This window comes from Mustela nivalis (genome assembly GCF_964662115.1).
Source record: "Mustela nivalis genome assembly, chromosome: 7".
Taxonomy (NCBI): domain Eukaryota; kingdom Metazoa; phylum Chordata; class Mammalia; order Carnivora; family Mustelidae; genus Mustela; species Mustela nivalis.
Genome location: NC_139026.1, coordinates 89,987,832 through 90,012,993, shown reverse-complemented (window position 1 = coordinate 90,012,993; position 25,162 = coordinate 89,987,832). Strand labels below are relative to the sequence as shown.

The window sequence follows — 25,162 nt, the reverse complement described above, 5'->3', positions numbered from 1 at the left end:
CTGTTCCACTGGTCTATGTGTCTGTTTTTATGCCAGTACCATGCTGTCTTGGTGATCACAGCTTTGTAGTAAAGCTTGAAATCAGGTAATGTAATGCCCCCAGTTTTATTTTTGTTTTTCAACATTTCCTTAGTGATTCAGGGTCTCTTCTGATTCCATACAAATTTTTGGATTATTTGCTCCAGCTCTTTGAAGATTACCAGTGGAATTTTGATCAGAATGGCATTAAAAGTATAGATTGCTCTAGGCAGTATAGACATTTTAACAATGTTTATTCTTCCTATCCAAGAACACGGAATGGTCTTCCATCTTTTTGTGTCTTCTTCAATTTCTTTCATGAGTGTTCTGTAGTTCCTCGAATACGGATCCTTTACCCAAATGACATCCTTGAGATAATCAGAGAAATTCAAATGGAGGTGGCTATTAGATATCATTTACAAAGTCCTATTCACAAAAGATTGTTGCTGAAGAGAGCTATAGGGCTTTTATGCAGTTAAATTTAAAAAGCTCTTATTCCTTAGACCTGCCTGCAACTATTTACAAGTGAACTGCTTTTATGTCTGGATTTCCTTTAAGTTACTTCAAAAAAAGTAGTAGAGGATTTAGATATAAAAAGAAGGGGGATTGAGGAAACAATAATGAGAAAACATTGATAATTGTTTAACCTGGGTGATTGGTACCTGGTAGTTTCTATGCTATTCTCTGTGATTGTATGTACTCAAAATGTTCACTGATAAAAATTTCATTTGAGCAATTAAGCGAGTTGTCACACTGAGGAAAGCATTTAATTTAGGGTTTAATTCCTACTGACAGGAAATATGATGTCCTATAGAAAACTGTCGGGTGACTCCCAATCTGGCTCTGGGGAAGAGAGGCCCTGAGGACAAATACGTCTGCACTGAATATAATTGTTTCCATGCAGTGTGAGAGAGGAAAAAGTAATATTTCTACTTTAACTTATTAGCTTGATACTTTGGTTAGTATGATATTTTAAATACAAATATGTGAACGGGAGACTTCTGAATGGAATGTAGCAGAAGAGAAAGAGGCATTTCCCGCTTCTCAGAAATTACCTGAAAACAAGAAGAACAAGAAACACAAAGGTAAACCCCACCCTCAACCATCAAAATGAAAACATCTTAAATTCCCTAAATTAAAAAAAAGAACAATATTCTCTCAGAAATAGAGACTCGCAAGCACAGCTGTTGAGAAAACTCAGAGAGAAGATGGCCACAGCCACAGATCTCAGTGAAGAACACTCTCCACCAATTGACAAATCAAAACCAAAGAGCCTGGTAACCACGAAGGAACAGCAAACAAAGCTAATGCTGGTTTCCCTACATGCCAGCCACTGCTGACTCACTGAGCTCCTGCCAAGTCACCATAAAGGACACTTCATCAAGTGCAAATCCACAATTCCCTTGTCTGCAACAGTCAGAACTGGGTGTGTGGGCGGGAGGCAGGACCCCATTTGTCATGAAGGTTCTAGAAACTGTGAAGGCAGAGCTGAATAAGGAATCAGTCGAGGCCTATTGGCAGCATTTTATTGGGAAGAAAAGAAGGCTGAGAATGAATTGTGAGCCACTCTCCAGTATTCTTTGTTGGTTTGTCTGATTTAAAGCATAAAGGAAATATTCCCACAGCTTTGTGTTATAATGAGAATCCCTGTTAGCCTGGCTATAGCTCTAGCCCCTATCCCAGAAGACTTCCTATAAGTGGCAGATCCAGAGGGGTTCACTTCTTTCAAAGATGAGCAATGGTCAGGAAGGAACCATTCCAGGATCTTAATAGATATCTTATATTTAAGCAAACAAACAAAAACAAAACAACAAAACAAAACAAAACAAAAAACTGGGAACAGGAAAAACAAGAGGCACATGAAAAACACTCAACAGAAAAAAGTTCCAATAAAATATTACCCAAATCTCAATGACATAGACACCATGATACAATAAAAGAATGAAGGAACAAATGAATGGGATAATACAGGAGAAAATGTGAGCTTGTAGAGCTCAGAAAAGGAGCAAAGAAACAAGACATCCCTAATAGAAATGAAGACAGAGCTGGAAGCAGACAAGGAGACCAAGGTGCTGCTGAATGTACAGTAATGATGTAGAAGGGGAGGCAGGGAGAGGGGAGGGGAGCAAGAAGGCAGGAAGCAGCAATCCTAGAGCACTGAAGGAGACTGAAGAGAAAACACCAATAAATACAACACAGGTGTAGCTGAAAAGAGAATATATGGGTGGGGTTTATATATACATAAGTATGCATACAATATATACTTTTTTAACAATAGGGGCACACTCTCTACATATACGCTCCTGCCCAATATCTCTCTCCATCTCTCTCTCATAAACACACACACACACACACACACACACACACACACACACACCTCATATGCTAGGAAAAACACAGAAATATATCCAAATGAGGTTACTACAAAGATACACAGAAACTGGGAATGCTGCTTGCATCCATATATTGGCTGGTGGGACAATAACCTGGAGCATGTATTTGTTTCTTGAACATCTATGACTTCTTCAATTTTTGAATATACAAATAAGTGTATAAGTAGTAATATTCAATATAAATAGGCAGTGTACTACATCTACCTCTGGAACGTTTAAATATATAGCGTATTAAGATTTTGGTTTTAACTATCACTTTATAGGATATAAAAAGAACACAGTATGGTGTTAAGTGAGACATCCTGTATATGCTGTAAGAAAACTTCAAGAATGAAACAAAGCATGGGACAAATAACCTGGTTTCTTTAACAAATAAACTGTAAGAAAATTATGAAAGAGATCCAATGAATAAAAAGAGTTGAAATATATGATCTAAAATACATATCACCCACGTACAACATGTATAGAGCTTATTTGGGTCCTGGTATGGAAAACCAAAATATAAAACATAAATAATCCTGACAGGACTATTTGAAAATTGAATAGATACTTGGTAATGTTAATGAATATATAAACTTTAGAGATATGAAAATGATATTTTGGTTATATTTTTCTAAAGAGTCTCTCATTTAGTCATAAATATGAAGTGATATACCAAAGAGACAATATGGTCTCTGGTATTCATTTTCAAATAATTTACAGTTGCTAAGGAATAGGGTAGGAATATGAAAGCTGTAAGATGGACCATGAGATAATGGCTTTATAAAACCAGTTGATAAGAACATAGGAACTGAATATCTTGTTATTTTACTCCTCTATGTGGGTAAAATTTTACATAAAAGGAAAAAAGTCATATTTAACTTTACTAATTATGAAAAAGAACAAGAATATTTTTATGATGGCATATGCAATAGAATATTTCTATCTCCTATCTCTGCTGGGTACAACACAGGTGGAGCAGAGAGCACTTAGTATGTTCTGATGCACAAGCATAACATGCAGATCCTTTGTCTGAGACAGTGACTAACTCCTAGCTCAGTGAATTAAGAATGGTCTCATTGTACTGAGATCAAGTCAAAGCTGGAAGACAGGAGATATTTTTCCCTGACTAAAGGAAGCCAAAAATGCAATCTTCATATTTCATAACTTTTCTAATAATCCAGATGTGACATCACTGTTTGTAAAGCCCAGCCCTTCCCAATCTGCAAGCTCACCTTCCAGGACAGAGCCCAACCCATTTCCACCATATATAAACTGCTGCCGGGAGGTTCATCTCACAGATCTGCTCCTCTCAGCCCTACCCTTCAGCCTCTCACACGTTCTTCAGCCTTCTCCTCTTCAGAAACCATGTCTAGCAAATCTACCATGAGGAGCCAAAGCATCAGCCACCGTGGCTTCAGCGCCAGCTCAGCCAGAGTCCCAGGGGTCTGCCGCTCTGGCTTCAGCAGTGTCTCCGTGTCCCGCTCCAGGGGCAGTGGTGGCTTTGGTGGAGCGTGTGGAGGAGCCGGCTTTGGCAGCAGGAGCCTCTATGGCCTGGGTGGCTCCAAGAGGATCTCTATCGGAGGGGGCAGCTGTGCCATCAGTGGTGGATATGGTGGCAGAGTTGGAGGCGGCTTTGGCTATGGAGGTGGAGCCTCAAGTGGATTTGGTTTTGGTGGTGCAGCTGGTGGTGGCTTTGGGCTCGGTGGTGGATCTGGCTTTGCTGGTGGCTATGGGGGCTCTGGCTTCCCTGTGTGCCCTCCTGGAGGCATCCAAGAGGTCACCGTCAACCAGAATCTCCTCACTCCTCTGAACCTGCAAATCGACCCCACCATCCAGAGGGTGAGGACTGAGGAGCGAGAGCAGATCAAAACCCTCAACAACAAGTTTGCCTCCTTCATTGACAAGGTGAGCCACGAGCACCTGTCTCCACTGGGATTCCAGAGTCCCCAAACTAGACAACCAACCAGTGTCCTACTAGGGGAGACTCAGGAGGAAGGGAGGGAGAAGGGGACTGGGACTCGCTCTCCCCTGAGATGCCAGTTGGGCTCCATGTTCACAACAGGCAGAAGGTGATGGAAATCATTTAAAACCACTGGGTCTCTTAAGTATCCATCATTCCCAGGGAAGAATATTCTACTTTTGATAAGCATGAAGCAAAAGAAGGCAGTGAGAGAATGGAATGGGTTAGCTTTCCCTTCTGGAGATTCCTAGAGATTAAAAAATAATGCCAGCAGAAATCTCCTCGAGGACTCTGGGCATGAGGAAAGAGTCAGAAAAAGAAAAGAAAAGGACATCTGCCTGGCTTAGAAGAAAAAGACCTAGAAACATTTATATAGCCATAGGAATACTAACTGTGTAGAACCAGAGCATGAGCATTAAGGTGTTTCTTGTAGAGGGCAACCATGTACTAAAACAGAAGTTACTGGAATCCAATCATTAGCCACATTGGATTTAATTGTTAGATTCTACACATTTAATATGCTTTTAGCTGAAGTACGATTTTTTAAAAAACTGTGCAACATAATGGGGAAATATATGATTGTGGTTTTCAATGAAAAGAAAAGAACTGTTAAACGTCATTGATAAGCAGCATAACTTACCTAGTGAGAAGACTTCATATGTCCATGGAAGGATTTTACACAGCATCACTGGAGTGGGAAGGCAATAGGTTTGTGGGTGCAACACTGTCAGCCTGAGCCTCTGTATATGCTGTGTAGTAGCCCAGGTGCGTGCTGGGTGACACCCCAGGCGTGCCTGGGCACCTGACAATGCCTACCTCTTTCTCCTTTGCTTTCTCCGGCAAATAATCACCTTGTCTTCCTCCAGGTGCGGTTCTTGGAGCAACAGAACAAGGTCCTGGACACCAAGTGGACTCTGCTCCAGGAGCAGGGCACCAAGACTGTGAGGCAGAACCTGGAGCCCTTGTTTGAACAGTACATCAACAACCTCAGGAGACAGCTGGACAGCATCCTGGGGGAGAGGGGCCGCCTGGACTCAGAGCTGAGGAACATGCAGGACACAGTGGAGGACTTCAAGAACAAGTGAGTTCAAGGAGAAAAGGGGCTTCAGTTCCCTGAAGCAGATGCTTGAAGACTGCCAGGTGACCAGGTCCAGATGTGGGCATGGCTCCATAGGGAAACAGGTCCATGGAAATGAAAATCACAATCATTGTCCCAAAACAACCCCCAAAGAACAAATGGGCCATAGAGGTGGGTGGGAGAGGAAAAGATATGAGGAATTGGGGGAACACACACACACACACACACACACACACACAAAAGGTATGTGTGTGGGGGGGGTCAGTGGCAGGAAAACTCAATTTGGACCTATCTGTTTTGTGGAAAGTGGGGATCCCAGGCTGATCTTGCTGTATTATCTCCATCTCTGGCTCAATTATGTCTTACCTTGTTCTAATTCTAGATATGAAGATGAAATCAACAAGCGCACAGCAGCAGAGAATGAATTTGTGACTCTGAAGAAGGTGAGCTGATGAAGATCAGGGGATCATGTTCCTTTGTAGAAGGGGAGGACTCTGGGTCTCTGCACACATCCAAGAGGGGAATAGAGGGGGAGACTCAAAGGTGTGGAGACTGGGAAGGAGGGTTCAGCTGACTCCAAGTTATTGGCTTATTCCCCAGGATGTGGATGCTGCCTACATGAATAAGGTTGAACTGCAAGCCAAGGTAGATGCTCTCACAGATGAGATCAACTTCACCAGAGCCCTGTATGACGCAGTAAGCATCACCACTCCTCTTTTATTTGTTGTGATGGGACTCTGCAAAGGGTGGGAAATCTTGGGACTGGATACATCAGTCAGTGCCACAGGAAAAGATGATCTGACCATCTTCTGCTCTGCAGGAACTGTCTCAGATGCAAACCCATGTCTCAGACACTTCCGTGGTCCTGTCCATGGACAACAACCGTAACCTGGACCTGGACAGCATCATCGCTGAAGTCAAAGCCCAATATGAGGAGATCGCTCAGAGGAGTCGGGCTGAGGCTGAGTCCTGGTACCAGAGCAAGGTGAGCCTTGAGTTGACAGCCGCCCAGGAATGCCCGTGTCCCCTACCTGATCACTAGTGAGGCTACGGACTTTGCTGGGAAATCTGCTATAAGGAAGCTGATATTTTCTCATAAGACGTGTACCCTGCCCTCTTAGACTAGGCATTTACAGAATTTATGTCCAAATGTGATAAGTCAAGAATCCAAGTCACTAGATAAAGACCTAGTGTTCTTTGCTTTTGTCCTTTCCCTGATCCTGGCTCTCAGAAACAGGATACAGAACATTGTTGGTCCACAAATGAACTAGGCAGACAGTGGTCCATTAGAGAGAGGGTCTGTGATCAATGTACAGTATCCAAAGACCTTGGACCACATCAACTTTCCCTAAAAACCCTTGTGGAGAAACCACTGGCTTCATGGTCCAAATGTGTTAAATGCCTCGTTTGGAAGGCAAGCCACTGTTGGGATGTGAAAGCCCATATACACCATCTTCTCTCTCTTTCTCTCTCTCTCCCTGGATTTCAGTATGAGGAGCTGCAGCTCACAGCAGGCAGACACGGGGATGACCTGCGCAACACCAAGCAGGAGATTTCTGAGATCAACCGCATGATCCAGAGGCTGAGATCCGAGATCGACCATGTCAAGAAGCAGGTATGGTGGGGGGCTCTGGAGAGGAAAAACATCCTTTCCTTGCTACACCACTAGGTGATCATCAGCCACCTTTGGGAAATGCTTGGAATTGAGGGAACAGCAGAGAGAGCAGAGAACACACAGCTCCCACCTTTGAGAATTCCCACAGATCAGGGCACATGGATGCCAACTCTACAGAATGATACAGTCACATCACAAGAATAATCCCAGGTAGTCAGACGTGAAAAGATAGTCTTAGGACTTTTAAAGAGGTTACTTAAGGAGACTGGTTGTTTTAGAAATATAAGAAACAAGTCAGGAAAGAAAAAAGGAGGCGAGAAGGGGGGTACGTTTGCGTCAAATCTGCTCAAGATTCAACGTAAAAAGAAAGTTGAGCAAGGACCAAAGGTGAAGATCCGTATTTCCCAAGGGTGATAGAATCTGTTAGGAGTGAGGAAGTCAAGATCTCCACAGCTAGATGTGAAACTCATCTGCTTAAGTGAGGATGCTCCTAATTTTATATATTAGTATAATTTTATATCTTAGTTAGTGTGGCATCCACATGAGGTCAACAGAAGAGGTTCCAGTCTGGCTTTGAAGACAGCACTCAAAAGAAATGAGTAGGTACATTTCTTCTAAATCTGCTGGTATTTTGTCCAGTATAGTGCAGGGAGGTTAATAAAGGGCACAGGTTTTCTCATGTGACTCCCAGACTAGCTCATTTGTGCAGAACAGAGAAATACTGGGCAAAAAGAGGAAGACGGCTCTTTCTATGATATTGGACTCTGGAACTCTTCCTCACTAGAAAGAAGTGTCGTTAGTCTCCTCTAGAGGACTGAATCTAAAGTTCATCTTGCCTGTGTTCCTCCTCTAGTGTGCCAACCTACAGTCTGCCATCGCTGATGCTGAGCAGCGTGGGGAGATGGCCCTCAAAGATGCCAAGAACAAGCTGGCTGGGCTGGAGGATGCCCTGCAGAAGGCCAAGCAGGACATGGCCAGGTTGCTGAAGGAGTACCAGGAGTTGATGAATGTTAAACTGGCCCTGGATGTGGAGATCGCCACCTACAGGAAGCTGCTGGAGGGCGAGGAGTGCAGGTGGGTAACTCATCACACAAGCCCCTCAAACATCCTGGATCTAGGTTTAGGATGTTGGGCCATGAGCACAAGTTGAAGGCACCCTAGTTATGGCCATAGCGGCTATTCTCAGAGAACCATTTCCAAGGCAGCTTCCCCATGGGCTATCCTCACATCAAGGCTTCCCACTCTGGTCCCTTGGTAGCTCTCTGAGGTCTCATGCCCCCCGTGTCTTCTCCCTTCCTAGGCTGAGTGGCGAAGGCGTTGGACAAGTCAACATCTGTAAGTACCTTTGCTCACCTTCTTCCCTTGCCCTTGTGCTCCTCTGACTGGACTGAAGCTGGCAGAATGAGCTCACTGTGTCCTGTGTGTCTTTGTCCCTCTCTCCTTCACAGCTGTGGTGCAGTCCACCGTGTCTGGAGGCTATGGCAGTGCTGGTGGCTATGGCAGTGCCAGCGGTATGGGCGGTGGCTCAGGCCTGGGCGGAGGCAGCAGCTACTCCTATGGCAGCGGCCACAGCCTTGGAGCTGGCTTCAGTTCCAGCAGTGGCAGAGGCATGGGGGGTGGCTTCAGCTCCTCTGGAGGTAGCAGTTCCACCATCAAGTACACCACCACCTCATCTTCCAGCAGGAAGAGCTACAAGCACTAAGTCCTGCCGTTGGCTCTTGGTCCCACGTTGTCCCCGTCTACAGCTGCATTGCACTCTCTTGGGCCACTTCTCTCTTGTCTCTGATTTCTCTTACTTTCTGAGTTTGAGCTGAGGTTGCTGAGCACCTTCATGTCACCTCACTGCAGATATCTGACCCACCTGCTCATCCATTGCTCACCATAGAAGGTCAACCTCTGATTTACATCATAATATAACCACAACTGGGTCTCAGTTTGTTACCAAATAATTACTCTCTTGCCTCCACTACTTTGTATATGAGGCTGAGAATCAGAAGTAAATTATCTCTGCCCATTTTCATTACAGAAACACTGCCTGGGTCCTTGTCCAGAACAGAGCAACTTGCCCTTTGCTTCCAGGTACCCAGTTCCCAATGGTCTTGCAATGGTCTTGAAAGCAAAAGTGACTAGTTTTACAATGTATAGAATCTCTATCCCTGTGACATTCCTTCTACTCTTTGCTTTCTTCTAATTGCTAAATAAAGCAGATTTATTACATAATGCATTGTTTTATGACCTTGATTTGTTAGCTTGAGCTTTTCAATGGACAAATTCCTGTTTATTTATTAAAGATACTCCCACTCTCCACTTACTTCACTCTTTTCCTTGAGAGAGGTACAAAAGCCTACAGTTTAGCATCCTGACACTCAGATTTTTTTCCTAGATAAGATTTAATTTAAATATTTGTCAAATGGAATTGGAAAAATCTGGTCTACCACCATTTTATACTCTGATTTTTACTGCCTGTATCTGTTTGAAATGGCTTGGTCTCTAAGTCATATAATCACTTACATTAAGATGTAATTTCATTACATCCCACAGGAATGAACCCTATACTATCAGTTGGGGAAGTGTATTTTTGACCTATCAGATCAAAAGAACATTTAATAAGGGATAAGATATTTGATTTTTACTTGGAATTAGCTCCATGACCAAGAAATTTGCCTGACAAGGTGTATCAAGAGAAGTCAAAGTGTACATAATTCTAACTGCAATTATCTTTCTAGAAATGTATACTGGAGAAATAGCACAAATGTGGGAAGGTGTATGTACCTGGATGTGAATCCAAAGTCTTCACAACAATGAAAAATTGAAAATACTAGAGGTTCTCAAATCAAGTATCCAAAGACTCAGGCACAAAACTCATATGCTGATTTCTTGGTGTGATGGCAAAATAAGAATGGAAATTCCCACCTTGTCACACCCTAAGACTCTCTTGGAAATAGATGAAGCTGAGTCTTTGGTCCTCGGAAGAAATGCTTCCACATCTCCCCTCTGGTGTGGCATGGCCAGGTTTGACTTCTATGAATGAGAAATGAAAATTCAGGGTATGGTGCAAGGCTCATCTTTCAACTGGTCCTGCCATTGTCCACATCAGTTCCTATTTCTTCAGGAGTGATCATTATCTTCCTAGTCCCCAGGCTTTCACATCACAAGAGAAAATTTCTTCAGTTCAATACATATAGGGGGTATTTCTGGATCCTGTTGTATCAATATTCTCCTGTATTCACCTCTAAATGTTCCTCCAGGAACATGGGTAACCTCTCACATTGGCACCTCCTCATTCTCTGTCAGAACTTCCCAACAACAAATAAAGTGATGACTGGGTTCCAAAATCTAAGCCCATTTAACTTTCATATTATTATACACTCATGAGGAATAATGGAAAGAAAACAACTAACCTAGAAAATTATATAAGATATAGCATCTAACAGAAAAACAAGTTACAAAAACGGTATGTATACATGGATTTATTTAATTAAAATCTTATGATGCAATTAATCATAGCAAATTGGCGGACTGGAAACCCCCAAACTCTCATTCTGCCACCAGAAACATCAAAAAATAACCAGAAATTGAGTAAACTCTGTAGGAGCTCTGGAAAACAGTCAAAGTTTATAATAGCCGAACATATGCCCAATAAAGAACATGCAATTTCTAAATTATAGCAAAGGTTTTTTGTTTTGTTTTTTAACATTTTTCTTAACCCTTGCTCTACCCTCTACCTGTTGCATGTTTGGTCTTGAGTGGGCAACAGCCTGTTCCTAAACTCTTCCCCAACCTCCCTCTTTCCCTTCAACCCTCTCCCCTCTCCCTACCCTCTGCCTCTGATCCCCCCTGGCACATATACCTTGAACTATAGAAATCAATTGTCAACCCTATTTGCAAATAACAGTATAGTTTCTTCAAACATGTCTAGAGGAGTTCCTAAGAACTAAGGCAATGTTCTTAACTTCATTTCACATAAATCCAAATGTAGATAAGAGATGTAGTTAAGAGATAAGAGAAAAGATAAGAAAAAAGAGAAAATGTAGATAAAGAAAAGAAAAAAGAGCAAGGAAGAACTGCCAGGAAGACTACAAACCCACAGAGGCCAGGGCAAGAGATTATAGGAAGAAACAAACAATAGACCATCTGACCTCTAAGATCTAGAAACTCTTTGGGAAATTAGCACATTTAAAAGTTGGTCTGTGGGGGCGCCTGGGTGGCTCAGTGGGTTAAGCCGCTGCCTTCGGCTCAGGTCATGATCTCAGGATCCTGGGATCGAGTCCCACATCGGGCTCTCTGCTTGGCAGGGAGCCTGCTTCTCTCTCTCTCTCTCTCTCTCTCTCTCTCTCTCTGCCAGCCTCTCTACCTACCTGTGATCTCTGTCAAATAAATAAATAAAATCTTAAAAAAAAAAAAAAGTTGGTCTGTGTATGAGAGAATTTAGGAAGTCATGCATATATCCAGGAAGACACATGGTCAGAAAAGTTTTGAGAAAATCTTATGTATTCACCTTGTACTGATCTGTAGGTTCAGAGTAAGCCTAGCTAAGTGGTGAAGGAGTGTCCCATCACAGGGATAATATGCAAACATTGAGAGGTGAGGTTTCCTCAGTTTTCTTATTTTTGTTGTTGTTGTTTCAGCTCATGGAACACAAGAAATTATCTATCAAAATAATCACTGAACACAAGCTAAAGAAGCAGGCTGATGTTGAAGTTTTATTATATGCCAGGCACTGTTGACTCATTTAGCCCAAGTATGTCAATGTGAAGGACAAGTCATCATGTGTAAATCCAAGAAGTCCTTATTTGCAATGGTCAGAACTAGGAGTGTGACTTGAGGCAGGACCCTATTGGTCATGAAGTTTCAAGAAATGTGGAATTGAAAAACTATTAAAAGACAAGGCCTATTGGCAGCATTGTTAGTGAAAGAAAAAATCAGTGACTGGGAAATGTAAGCCACTCTGCAGTTGTTGGGTAGGGTGTTTTGAGGAGTAAGAATTATCCACCCAATATGTTAGCCTGCGTATGGCCCAGCCCATGCCCCAAAATACTTTCTACAAATGACTGACTGGTCAAGAAGGAATTCACCTCACTCATGGATGAGGAGTAGTCAGAAAGGAACCATTTTAGGACCCACAAAAGATAACGTATGTTTGAAAATGAAATGAATATGAAAAATGAAAGACAGGTAATGATCACTCACTAGCACAAAGTTGCTATAAAACATTACCAAAATTAATGAAATAAACCCTCTATTAAATTTGAGAATAAAAACCATATAATGAGACAATAATAGTTAAAACTTTACTTAGGGAAGTCAGATATGAGGCAGAGAGAAAAATAAAGCCATGGTGCAAATGAAGGCCAAATTAATACCAATACAAATGACAATAGGTATGTTAAATGAAAGGACTTACAGGACAATATTGAGAAAAGAGAATTTCATGAACTGGAGGATGGGGCAAAGTGTGTTAAAGAAGAGTCAAAAGGAAATACAGATAAAGAAGATAAAGTAGGTGCAACACAAGCATAACTGAAACACCTAAAGGAAGTATACACGCAAACGGTCCCCTCAAAGCACAAAAACATCTTCAATCATATGGCTGGAGACTTGCCTTGAGAATTTATTTTGATGGACAAATACACATTATTTAGTCATTTCTAAATATGTAAATATTTATTAAGCATATATATAATATTCATTATTTTTAAAAATATTTGTTCTTTTATTAAGATTTTATTTATTTGTTTATTGAGAGAGAGTGGGTGTGTGTGCAAGTGAGAGGAAGGGAAGAGGGAGATGTAGAGAATCTGAAGCAGACTTTGTGTTGAGCAGGGAGTCTGATGTCAGGCTCAATCTAATGACCTTGAGATCATGACCCAAGTCAAAATTAAGAGTCAGTCACTTAACCAACTCAACCACACAGCCACCCCAGTGATAATATTCATTTTTATACACTTTCAACTACACCTACTTCTAAAAAAGTTTAAATATGTAAAATAAACTTGTTACCCTTCTAGATTTAATTTCCCATTGACAGGAACACAGAGGAGAGAGTAACATATTTAATGACACCAGTGGATGCAAAGACAAAGAATAAAAAAATTCTATGGAACAATTAACATAGTTTATTTAATAAATAAATTGCAAGAAAAAATATGGAGGGTTAAATGATTTAAAAGACATATTATTTGGAGGATACATCACTCAAACAAATATGCATGGACCTTCTTTGGATCCTGAATTGAACAAATTATAAAAAAAATCAATGAGAATACAAGGCATTTAGATGTTAGACACTTCATGATGTTAAAGAATCACTGTTATACTTTAAGATATAAAAATAGTATTTTGGTCATTTTTAAAAACAGTGTGCCATTTAGAGATAAAAACTGAATTATTTACTGATGAATCATGTGGTCTTCTGGAATTTCCTTTCAAATAAATTTAAGGTGGATGAAAAAAGAGGGGGAAGTTATGAATGAAATAAGGCTTACCTTAGATACAATAACAAAATCTGGGTGATGGGCATCCAGGGCTTTATTAAGTTCTTCTTATCCTTTTCTACCTATCCAACATTCTACATAACAGAAAAAAAAAAACAACTCAAACTTCACATATTTGCAATTATTAGAAAATATTAATATTTTGTTCAGTCATAAGTAATAGATAACTTTCAGATTTCTAGTTCTCAGCTGTCACAAAATACCAGGTTGGAGAAGAGAGCACTCAGGACACTCTGATATACAAGCAAAACATTCTGAACCTTTGTTTGAGACAAAGTCTAACTCCTGGCTTCAGTGAATTCAGAATAGTCTTACTGTGTTGATATCAATCATAGATTAAAGATAGGAGAATACCTCCCTGGCTAACAGAAGCCAAAAAAGCAATCTTCATATTTCATAACTATTCTAATAACAAAGATGAAGAATCACTGTTTTTAATAGCCAGCCCTACCCAACATTCAAAGTCACCTTTCAGGATGAGCCCAGTCCAGTCCACCCTGCACAGTGGCTTCTGGAAAGCATCTCGTGTTCCTCCTCCTCTCAGCTTTACCCTCCAGCATTCCATGCTTTCTTCAGCCTTCTCCTCTTCAGGAACCATGTCTATCAAATCCACCATGAAGAGCCAAAACATCAGCCACCGTGGCTTCGGTGCCAGCTCAGCCAGAGTCCCAGGGGTCTGCCGCTCTGGCTTCAGCAGTGTCTCCGTGTCCCGCTCCAGGGGCAGTGGTGGCCTCGGTGGAATGTGTGGAGGAGCTGGCTTTGGCAGCAGGAGCCTCTATGGCCTGGGTGGCTCCAAGAGGATCTCCATCGGAGGGGGCAGCTGTGCCATCAGTGGCAGATATGGTGGCAGAGTTGGAGGCGGCTTTGGCTATGGAGGTGGAGCCTCAAGTGGATTTGGTTTTGGTGGTGCAGCTGGTGGTGGCTTTGGGCTCGGTGGTGGACCTGGCTTTGCTGGTGGCTATGGGGGCTCTGGCTTCCCTGTGTGCCCTCCTGGAGGCATCCAAGAGGTCACCGTCAACCAGAATCTCCTCACTCCTCTGAACCTGCAAATCGACCCCACCATCTAGAGGGTGAGGACTGAGGAGCGAGAGCAGATCAAGACCCTCAACAACAAGTTTGTCTCCTTCATCGACAAGGTGAGTCAGGAGGACCTGTCTCCACTGGGATTCCAGAGTTCCCAAACTAGACAAGTAACCAATGTCCTACCAGGGGGAGACTCAGGAGGAGGGGAGGGAGAAGGGGACTGGGACTCGCTCTCCCCTGAGATGCCAGTTGGGCTCCATGTTCACAACAGGCAGAAGGTGATGGAAATCATTTAAAACCACAGGGTCTCTTAAGTGTCCTTTATCATTCCCAGGGAAGAATATTCTACTTTTGATAAGCATGGAGCAAAAGAAGGCAGTGAGAGAATGGAATGGGTTAACACTTATCACTGAAGAGTCTATGATGAGATACAAAGAAAAGGTCAGTCATAACTTGCTCTGAGGCTCCGGGTAGGAAGAAAAAAAGTGAAAAAGCAAAAAGAAGAAAAGAAAGATAATATTATTTTCGGTCCATATGAGAAAAAGAAATACTTGAGATGTACAAGTGTGTATATTCCATTAAAAATGAATTTATTCTAGAAACAGAGCATGGCCATCTATCAAGAATGTTTTCAGAGAATATACTTACACTAAATGGAAGTTTAGAATAGAATTGAATCATTAGATAACATTCAACATCCCTTCTACTGACATCCTCTGGAAAATAAAAGCTTTGCACAATGTTATCTGGTAAAAACTATTTTAAATTACATTTGTGATTCTGCTTATCAAGAGAAGGAGAGGAAGTGATGAAAATTCATTGAATGGCCACAGTAACTTATAAGGAAGGAACATCTCAAAGGTCTTTTGGGGGAATTTCATTGAGGAGATCTGTGGGTTGAGAAGGAAAAATATTTGTGGAACATTCATCCCAAACTGAACCTCTCTACATTGTTTAGTAGCCCAGCACCATGGAGACCACCCTGACATATTTAGAAATCTAACAGTACAAACATCTTATTTTCTTTCTATGTTTGGAAAATGACCATCCTGTCTTCTTCTGGGTGTGGTTCCTGGAGCAGTAGAACAAGTTACTAGACACCAAGTGAACCCACCTTCAGAATCAGAGCACCAAGACCTTAAGGCCAAACCTGAAGCCTATGTGTGAACAGTACCTCAACAACTTCAGGAGGCAACTGGAATGTCTTCCCTCCTTTAATGATTGTCTGGACTTGAGGCTCAGACACACGCAGTCCTGGTGGAGAACTTCAGAGATAGGAGCTTGTTTCTGAAGCCCATATTTCAAGTCTATGAGTGGCCAGGTTTAGTTGTGGGCATGATTGCTTAGGAAAAAATATCCAGTTGAAATAAAAATAGTAAATTATTGCCTAAGAAAAATCATAATAAACAAAACAGACAGTAGGTTTCATCACCAAGTACACAATAAGGGAGAAAATGAGAGAGTAGTCACTTTCTAGGCTCCATGAACTGATAGTTCAAGAACCATCCATTTAGTGTGAAAGGTTGGGTCTTGGGAGGTGAACCATGAGAGACTATGGACTCTGAAAAACAATCTGAGGGTTTTGAAGGGGTGGGGGGTGGGAGGTTGGGGTACTAGGTGGTGGGTATTATAAAGGGCACGAATTGCATGGAGCACTGGGTGTGGTGAAAAATAATGAATACTGTTATGCTGAAAATAAAAAATAAATTTAAAAAAAAAAAATTCTTTACTTATTGGCTCAAGTATCTTTCCTCTTCCTCTTTTTAGATACAAAGGATAAATCAATAAGCATGAAGCAGCACAAAATGAATTCACCCAAAGATGGTGAGTTTATCAAGATTAGGTGTCTTAGTCCCTTTGTTGAAGGCTGGAAGAGTAAAAAGCAAGAGCCAAAAATAGAAGAAAAGAAAGATTTTAATAACATGTACTCCTGAGCTTTGCCTTTAATCTCTCCCTGACTGTGAATACCATAGATATGAAGAGCATCACAATTTTTTGCAACATTAGGTGCTCAATGATCCCCAGAACTATTCATTTATGAAACAGCAGATAATCTTGTGCCATCTACTTTTCTTAGAGATGTGATATTATTTGGTACAAGCTTATTAAATGATTTGGGAATTGAAAGCCATTGTTCATATGTGAAAGCCCATACTTTCCTTTCTTTCCTTCTGAACTCCTGCAGGTCAAGGTGAACAGATCACCTTGTTACAAAGTACCAAGAAGGAAACTACTGAGCTCAACCAAATGATCCTGAGACAGATATCTGACCTTGATGATATCCAAAAACAGGTAGGACGGAGCAGAGAGTGGGAGTGGGGAAAGGAAGAAAAGTACTATCTCTTTGCTAGACCATCAGCCAGTAATCAACCATCATTTGGACATATTCTGGGCACTAGAACCTACCAGGGAGGAAAGACCATCCTGTTCTTAGTAAGTGCCACTGGGTTTCTCAGGACAAATGGGCCCAATCCCAAGAGCATGATACAAACACATAGAAACATCTCTCCTGGTCACAGGAGTAGACTATGGGCTAGAAGCATAGCAACAGGATTGATCTTAGAGGAATGATTGTACTGGGAGCTGCAAAGGAACAAATGGGGAGGAAAGGCAGGCTGTACAATTTGAGAAAAGCTGTTGCAAATCTGCTCATGATTCAAAAAAAAGAGGCAAAAGTAAATGTGGAGAGCAGGGTTTTCCAAACATGTGACTCTGAGCTGGGATGAGAGCAGAGTTTCAATAGTCTTATGGAAAATTCACCTCCTCAAGGAACCGTATTTTTAATGTGCAAATTTAGTTGTGGACGTGCCAGACACATTTGTGTCTGTGGTCCAGATTTGGCTTTGGAGACAACACTCAAAAAAATCCAGTTGTCCAGTTCTTCTAATATGTAGACTGTAGATTCAATTAGTCACCATCCACATCCTCATACAGGTGGTTAATACAAAAGGCATAGGGCGTTAATAACAAGCTCAGAGATGTGAAAAGGTTAGCAGATAGTCAAACAGCTAGACAGGAAGATGCAGGGTTCCCTTTCTACCAATTCTACACTTCAGAATTCTTCCTCACTAGAAAGAAGTGTGGTTAGTCTCCTCTAGAGGACTGAATCTAAAGTTCTTTCTGCCTATGTTCCTCTTCTAGTGTGCCAACCTGCAGTCTGCCATCGCTGATGCTGAGCAGCGTGGGGAGATGGCCCTCAAGGATGCCAAGAACAAGCTGGCTGGGCTGGAGGATGCCCTGCAGAAGGCCAAGCAGGACATGGCCAGGTTGCTGAAGGAGTACCAGGAGTTGATGAATGTTAAACTGGCCCTGGATGTGGAGATCGCCACCTACAGGAAGCTGCTGGAGGGCGAGGAGTGCAGGTGGGTAACTCATCACACAAGCCCCTCAAACATCCTGGATCCAGATTTAGGATGTTGGGCCATGAGCACAAGTTGAAGGCACCCTAGTTATGGCCATAGTGGCTACTCCCAGAGAACCATTTCCAAGGCAGCCTCCCCATGGGCTATCCTCACATCAAGGCTTCCCACTCTGGTCCCTTGGTAGCTCTCTGAGGTCTCATGCCCCCCGTGTCTTCTCCCTTCCTAGGCTGAGTGGCGAAGGCGTTGGACAAGTCAACATCTGTAAGTACCTTTGCTCACTTCCTTCCCTTTCCCTGTGCTCCTCTGACTGGACTGAAGCTGGCAGAATGAGCTCACTGTGTCCTGTGTGTCTTTGTCCCTCTCTCCTTCACAGCTGTGGTGCAGTCCACCGTGTCTGGCGGACACGCTATGACAGCGCTGGTGGCTATGGCAGTGCCAGCGGTATGGGCAGTGCCACTGGGTCTCTCAGGACAAATGGGTCCAATCAGGCCTGGGCAGAGGCAGCAGCTACTCCTATGGCAGCGGCCACAGCCTTGGAGCTGGCTTCAGTTCCAGCAGTGGCAGAGGCATGGGGGGTGGCTTCAGCTCCTCTGGAGGTAGCAGTTCCACCATCAAGTACACCACCACCTCATCTTCCAGCAGGAAGAGCTACAAGCACTAAGTCCTGCCGTTGGCTCTTGGTCCCACGTTGTCCCCGTCTACAGCTGCATTGCCCTCTCTCAGGCCACGTCTCCTCTCTTTCCAACTTCCCTTGGTGCCTGAGTTACAGATGATGTGTCCTCCTTCCCATTTTCACTGTCTACACCAGCTGTATCTGAGCTCCCATCATTCGCCATCAGAAGGTTAAAAATCACTGACACTCAGACAAGCACATGTCCATTTGATGTGCCCATCTTATGATCTGCTGTCTCTGTCTTCCACGATTCTGGGATGAAAATGACCTATGCCCCTCTTGAAAACCGAAACTCAGTGTGGATCGTGCTACAGAATAAGGATTCTTCCCTTTGATTTCTAACTGTCCTGCCCGTTGGAGCTACACTCAGGAGTTCCCCATATGACAAGTTGTTATCCCTCCTTGAACTGTCCCTCAATAGTATTGACACAACCCTCTCAGGCACACATTTACAGTCCTGCATAGACCTGCAATGCTTGCTTTCTGCTTTCTGCTTTCTTTCATTGTGTTAAATAAAGCATCAAATAACAATTCTATCAGATTTTGCAGCTGATTATGTATTGGTTCTGAAACTGCCCCATCCCCACCTGATCCTTATCTTTGCGGAACCTTCTCTCAGCCCCACTGACAACTTATCCTGCTTCATACTGAACTCTGTCAGTCAACATTATGTGATACTAGTTATCCTGTGAGCGGTATGACTCCCAGCAACTATTCAGCCCTCTGCCACTCAGGGCTCTTTCTCAAAATGGAATCTTCTAAAAAGCTTTAGGAGAGAAAGGGAAGTCGGGATCCTGGAAAGTAGATTAGCATAATCTGATAACTGAGGGGTTTTGTTTTTCCAACTGGGTCACTCGGTAGCTTGGTCCTCAGCCTCGTCTCCTCCACCCAAGCCCCAGCCACCGGCAAGAAAACACTGCACTGATCCAGCAGGACAGAGGCCAATTGATAGGAAGGCAAAATGCTTGGTTTGGCTCTGTGATAAAAAAGATTTGCTGCAAAGTTGCTGCTTTTAAGTAACTTCTCGGATCCATCAGCTGAACCAATAACCCTGTGGGGTGGAAGCATTGAAAGCCTGGGAGCAGAGCAGTAAATGAATTGAAATAGGCTCCTTTGCACGCAAAGGCATTAGGGTCACACTGAAGAACTTGACACATGCTGGTTACAATCCATAGAACTGTATACCTAAACACAGGGAATCTGACTCTTTTTAAATTAGGTCATAATTTCCTTGAAACAAAGTGAAGCTGTCAAGAAATTAATAGAATGAGCTAATAAAACCTCCAAGCAGTGTTTGTTGGAGACTTTGTTTTGAAGTGCTGTTGGCAAAAGATGAGACTGAACGATGGTCCATGTTGACAGATGGCTCTCAGATTAGCACGGGGGCGGTTCTGGCTGGGAAACACTCTGCTTTTGTGATAGGACACCCAAAAGCCATTTTCAGTGTAAGCTTCATGCAAGTTCTGGCAAGTGAAAGCAGATAGTGGAGGCTCATTCAAATCTTCCCAGATATTGGTGTCAGGGTTATAATTTTGACTTTTGCCCAGAAAGGGGCTTCCTATCTTTTAGGCTATGTTTGCACAAGTTTATTCTAGAATATGGCTACCAGACTTTCCATACCGAGTTATCTGTATGCAAGGGAATAAAATGGAAGAGAAACTTTCACAAGAAAAATAACAACTGATTCTGTTATAATATTTTGCTAATTTGAAGCCATAGAAAAGACCTTCTCCCCCACCACCCCCTAGCCATGAAGCAAGCTGCAGTCTAGCCTTATTCCATGGTTGTCCTCAGGTAGGAAATGGTCTTGCTACTGAACAGGTTAGGTTGCTAGGCAGAAGTTTGGAGCTGAGGGAGACTTTGGAATATTAGTGACCTCCCTACCCTTCTATTATGCAGCTCTAGAGTTTGAGGCCAAGGGTTTGGTGGTAGAGGAGCATAGGAACTGCCATGCTGAATAAAATCCCAAAAGCTGACAAGGAAACTTCCCAATAAGCCAGGCTCAGACTCCGGTTCTCCTTCCCCGTTTGAGAAGCTCCATAACAGCTGGTTACCCTACAGGCTTCCCTCATATCCTTGAGTAAAGCCCAAATGAGTCCCAAGTTCTGCAGAGGCCAACTGCTTACCAGAGGTTTGATACTCAGGGCAGGCATTACTATCCCAGTTACCTATGAATTGGACTACCCAGCCAAAACAGAGGCCATACAGTTAAATTTCAATTTCATGTAAACAACATAAGAAATTCAGTATGTCGCAAATATTGCACAGAACATATTTACACCAAAAAATTATGTATCATTTATCTGAAATTCAAATTGAACTGTATATCTTGTATTTTTGTTTGCTGAATCTGGCAACCCGACCTACGAAGTAGGTAAATCTGTCCTCATATTGACCTGCAGACAAGGGCATTGGTGGTTGGGCTGCTGCTCTGGATTTCTATTGTAAAGAGGCAGACAGTAGGCAAGGACCAAACTTCAGACCCTTCCCTCCAAACAGCCCCCTCCCCCCGCTACCTCAAACTTCAGTCCCAGGCTGCTGCTGCTACTACCTGCCCCTATAATCAGCTCAAACAGCCTCAGAGCCCCCTGGGCTTCATCAGAGTTTTTGTGGTTGTAACTGGTAGTTTTTAGTTCCCAGGCCTTCCATGTGTTTCTAAAGTTTCTCAAGATTGATCCTGAGGGAGGGAGACAAACCAGGTCCAGCTGGTTACCCATCTTAGCAGGACTTTGAGCCATGGATTGTATTTAAAGGACATTGTGCTTATTTATTCTATATGTGACTTATTAAAAGACATTAGCTTGGAAAGAAGGATGAAAGTAAATAAGTTAAAATAATCATAGCAATTGATACTAAAGAGTGGGAATTTGGATAATGGCTCTTTTCCTTTTTGTACATTTCTGCTACATAAAGGTAAACATCCTCATTTCTATCCCCCCCAAACACACACAGACATTTTAAATAAAGAAAAAAAATAAGTTATACTTTATTTAAAACTAAAAAATACCACTTTCATTACGTGCTGAATTCATACATTTTCTCTTCTGCTCCATTGATCTCATTACGTGATCACACCATTGTAATTACTAATGCTTCCTATTCCATATTGGTTTCTGGTACAGCAATTCCTACTGTTTGTTTTCAGTCTTCTCTGGTCATTCTTGTGCATTTGGTTTCATTGGTACTGTTGCTGTTGGGTCCCTAGGCACCTCAAAGAGTTTTTGTGATGAATGAGAACCCTTTCTCTTCCATCGTATTTTCTTATCACTGGAAGGCAGTGCCTGAGAATTACAGATTTCTGGACCCACTCACATCATTATACTTTATCCCAGTTACAACAATGAGGTTAAATGAGTAAGAGGCAGAACTAACATCCAAGGACTGATCTCCCTCCTTTCAGAATCTATCTCTCCCCCAGGATTAGAGAGGTATGTGTGGTCTTGTCCAGGACTCTGGCTCCATCACAGGGAGAGGCACAGGAGAGGAGGGACTGAGCTTGCCTTCCCCTACCACTCCAGCCCTTCCTTGCTTTGCCTGCCCTCTGGTGGAAGTGCTATACCATGGGGTGCTGCCAGCAGACACCGGAGTGGGCCCCTCACCTAGCTGGGGCATCTGCCTGCATCTGCCAGATGATGACCTCAGCTGGTGACATACTCACACACTGAGGGCAAACACCAAGCTGCGCTGCCCTTCAGCTTGAGAACCCCAGCCCACACTGGAAGGAAGAGGAATGACTGCTTTTACAAAGCTGGCGAGCTTACGGCTCTCTCCTCCCCCAGCTCTGGACTCTGTCCAAGCTTTATTTTGTCTTGCCTTTCCCTGAGAGCGCTTGCTTGTCTATGAAACCTTATGTTCCCTACTCTGACTTCTCATTCATTCTTCAGTGATGAGGGAGTGATGAGTGGAATGTGACTGTCTTTAGCCTAGGTTAGCCTTCCTTCACAAAATATCTCCCAAATATATGCCCTGTGTGGCTCAGCAACCCAACAAAGCTACCCAGCAATACAGTTTCAGATGGTCGGTGGCATAGCCAGATCATAGACACTGCAAATAATTTAAAGAAAGGAGGAAACACTATTAAGTTCATCTTGGATTCAACTGAATCCTGTGCCTACCCTTGAAAAAAAAAATTCCTCTTACCTGGCAGAACCAGAACACACATACACATGTGCAAGCGTGCGCGTGCGTGCGCACACACACACACACACACCAGAAGACAAGGACAGTGTGTGCAAAATTATGAAGTTATGTGAGCCATGTCAGATCCACTTTGGAGAGGCTAGGTGGATATCGGTCCCTTCAAGGGGAAATTAAAAAAAAAAATTTTTTATTAATGTATAAGGTATTATTAGCCCCAGGGGTACAGGTCTGTGAGTCACCAGGTTTACACTTCACAGCACTCACCATAGCATATACCTTCCCCAATGTCCATAACCCAACCCTCTTCCTATCCCCCTCCCCGCCGGCAACCCTCAGTTTGTTTTGTGAGATTAAGAGTCTCTTATGGTTTGTCTCCCTCCTGATTAAAAGGAAATTTTTTTAAGATGTAGGAAAATCATAGTTTAAAACCAAATCCTTAAATACCACAATGCCTAAACAACTTTATCGGGATGCAGAACATAGGTGCTTATCTCAAGAGACATTAAATGCTCCAGAGAAAAACCAAACCAAAACAAACAAGAAAGAACTCCATTTATTGCAGAATCATATCTTCTATATCATTCCAGGAAGAAACTACAGAAGTCTCACCATTTCTCTGGAGAGAAGATTTCCCTGTTGACCATTAAATTCCAGAGACCCTCGGATTCTGAGTTGACTCTTCTAGCTGAGGTTTAAGGGTATCAGCTGGCGACTCCAACAACAACCAAGAAACTGACTGGTCTACTGTAGTGCTCTTCCCCGCTCCCCATACCTCCTATTTCCCAATTCCCTCATCATATTCATTAGTCTCTGGGCTCACTCCAAGTTGGCCAACTCTTGCTTAATAAACCAGCCCTCAGGGGGAGGGGGGAAGGAAAAGCATTTTGATGCATTCCTTTAAAAGGAGTTAGTGTCTCTCATTGGCCCAATGGGAGCATACCCAGTATACCCACCACAGGAAATCACACAGAGGCTGCTGAGACACCTGCCTGTGGGTTCACGCCCCCTTTCACCCCTTTTCCGGGAAGGCAGGTCACAGCAGCGTCTGGGCTGCTCAGATGAAACCTACATCAAATACGTGGTGCTGGGCCTTTCAGAATTGCTTCATCCCAACTGATTCCAGAAACATGCTTGGTTTTGCACCCTTGAAGCCTCCCCTGCAAAGCTGCATATCCATCCATTGCCCTTTGAGTGCACACAAAGAAAGCCAGCTAATTTGAAGTGTCCTCTGCTGCGTGGCTTCCTCTAAGAAATGGTTTGTGGTTTTTTTTTTTTTAATTTTGTAATCATGAGCCATTCTTTTTTTTTTTTTTTTTCATTTTTTACCCTCTGTCTCTGGGCTTTCGAGTGTTTATCCCTCTTAAAGCAGAGCACAAAGAGCTACCTGCTCTCCAGTGTACCTTGACTCAATCATTCCAAGCTCAATGGCTCTCAGTTTCCCGACATCATCATCCATTGTCACTGACCTCAGCATCAGTGTGTGCTCACGTGGTGCCCACAGGGCAGCTGGCAGTCAGGTGGCCCAGTGTGACAGCCTTCATGAGGCAGGGACTCTCAGGCCCTCCAGGGGATGGTGGAAAACAGAGCCCCACATCCAGAAGCAACTACCCATAGAAACTCCCCGGTGAATGATGCAGCAGAGATGTCTCACATAGTAAGACACAACTTTACAGACAAGTGGGTGTGCGTTCAGCAGATAAATGCAATCCCATATTGAGTATCCACAGATAGATTCACTCTGTGATTTATCCATGAGAAATGCTAGACCAAGCCAGTGTCCCAGTCTCTCCTTGTACACTCAGGCTGTATTCTCATACGTGTGCCATAAGCGTGGCCTCTGGAGCCCACAGGGGGAGTCAGGCTCATGTGAAGCCCTCAGGGTCTGTCCTGTGATCAGATCACAATGTGCACGGTTTGAACTGCAGATCTTCGGTTCTGTTCTAGGGCCTCTTACACGACTCTCACTGCACCACAGGCGTCCATTTTCTCTTCCTCGCAGCCCAGCAGGCCTGTGACGGGAAGAGTCACATGGGACAATGGCTGTATGTCTAGCACACTGAGGAGTGCTGTGGCATGGGCCCAGACCCTGGGCAAGGGAAGAGGAGACGACAGTCCTGGTTCCAGCCTTACTCTCCACTTCATGTGGGACTCCAGGGCCTCGCTCTCCTCATCCAGAAATGGGGAACCTCTTGAAGGCGTATGTCATGAAGTTTTCTAGAGCTGAAGTGAACAGCAAGGGCCAGGGGGTCTAGACCCCAGATCACGGCCTGCTCTCCAAGGAGGAGGGGTCACTTCCCGGCATCCCAGAGCTCCCCATGCACGGGCCGTGCCTGCTTGTGTTCACACAGTGACTCCGTATCGTCGTGGCTCCTTTACTTGAGGCAGTGGGGATAACAGCATCTCCTCTGCGGGAGTAGCCCAGTA

General features: G+C 43.3%; 1 protein-coding gene and 1 pseudogene across 2 annotated transcripts; both read left to right on the top strand.

Moving 5' to 3' along the window:
- Positions 1-3,695: 3,695 nt before the first annotated feature.
- On the top strand, positions 3,696-9,266 carry LOC309869761 (keratin, type II cytoskeletal 6A-like). Its single transcript, XM_082741382.1, has 9 exons — positions 3,696-4,298; positions 5,220-5,434; positions 5,814-5,874; positions 6,032-6,127; positions 6,252-6,416; positions 6,921-7,046; positions 7,900-8,120; positions 8,347-8,381; positions 8,495-9,266. Exons 1-9 carry the CDS (start codon positions 3,759-3,761, stop codon positions 8,746-8,748), a joined length of 1,713 nt encoding a protein of 570 aa, XP_082597508.1. The 5' UTR covers positions 3,696-3,758; the 3' UTR covers positions 8,749-9,266.
- Positions 9,267-14,136: 4,870 nt separating this feature from the next.
- LOC309870306 (keratin, type II cytoskeletal 6A-like) lies at positions 14,137-18,616 on the top strand (annotated as a pseudogene). Its single transcript has 5 exons — positions 14,137-14,676; positions 17,705-17,925; positions 18,152-18,186; positions 18,299-18,366; positions 18,414-18,616. The product of its transcript is annotated as a keratin, type II cytoskeletal 6A-like (transcript).
- The last annotated feature ends 6,546 nt before the right edge of the window (positions 18,617-25,162 follow it).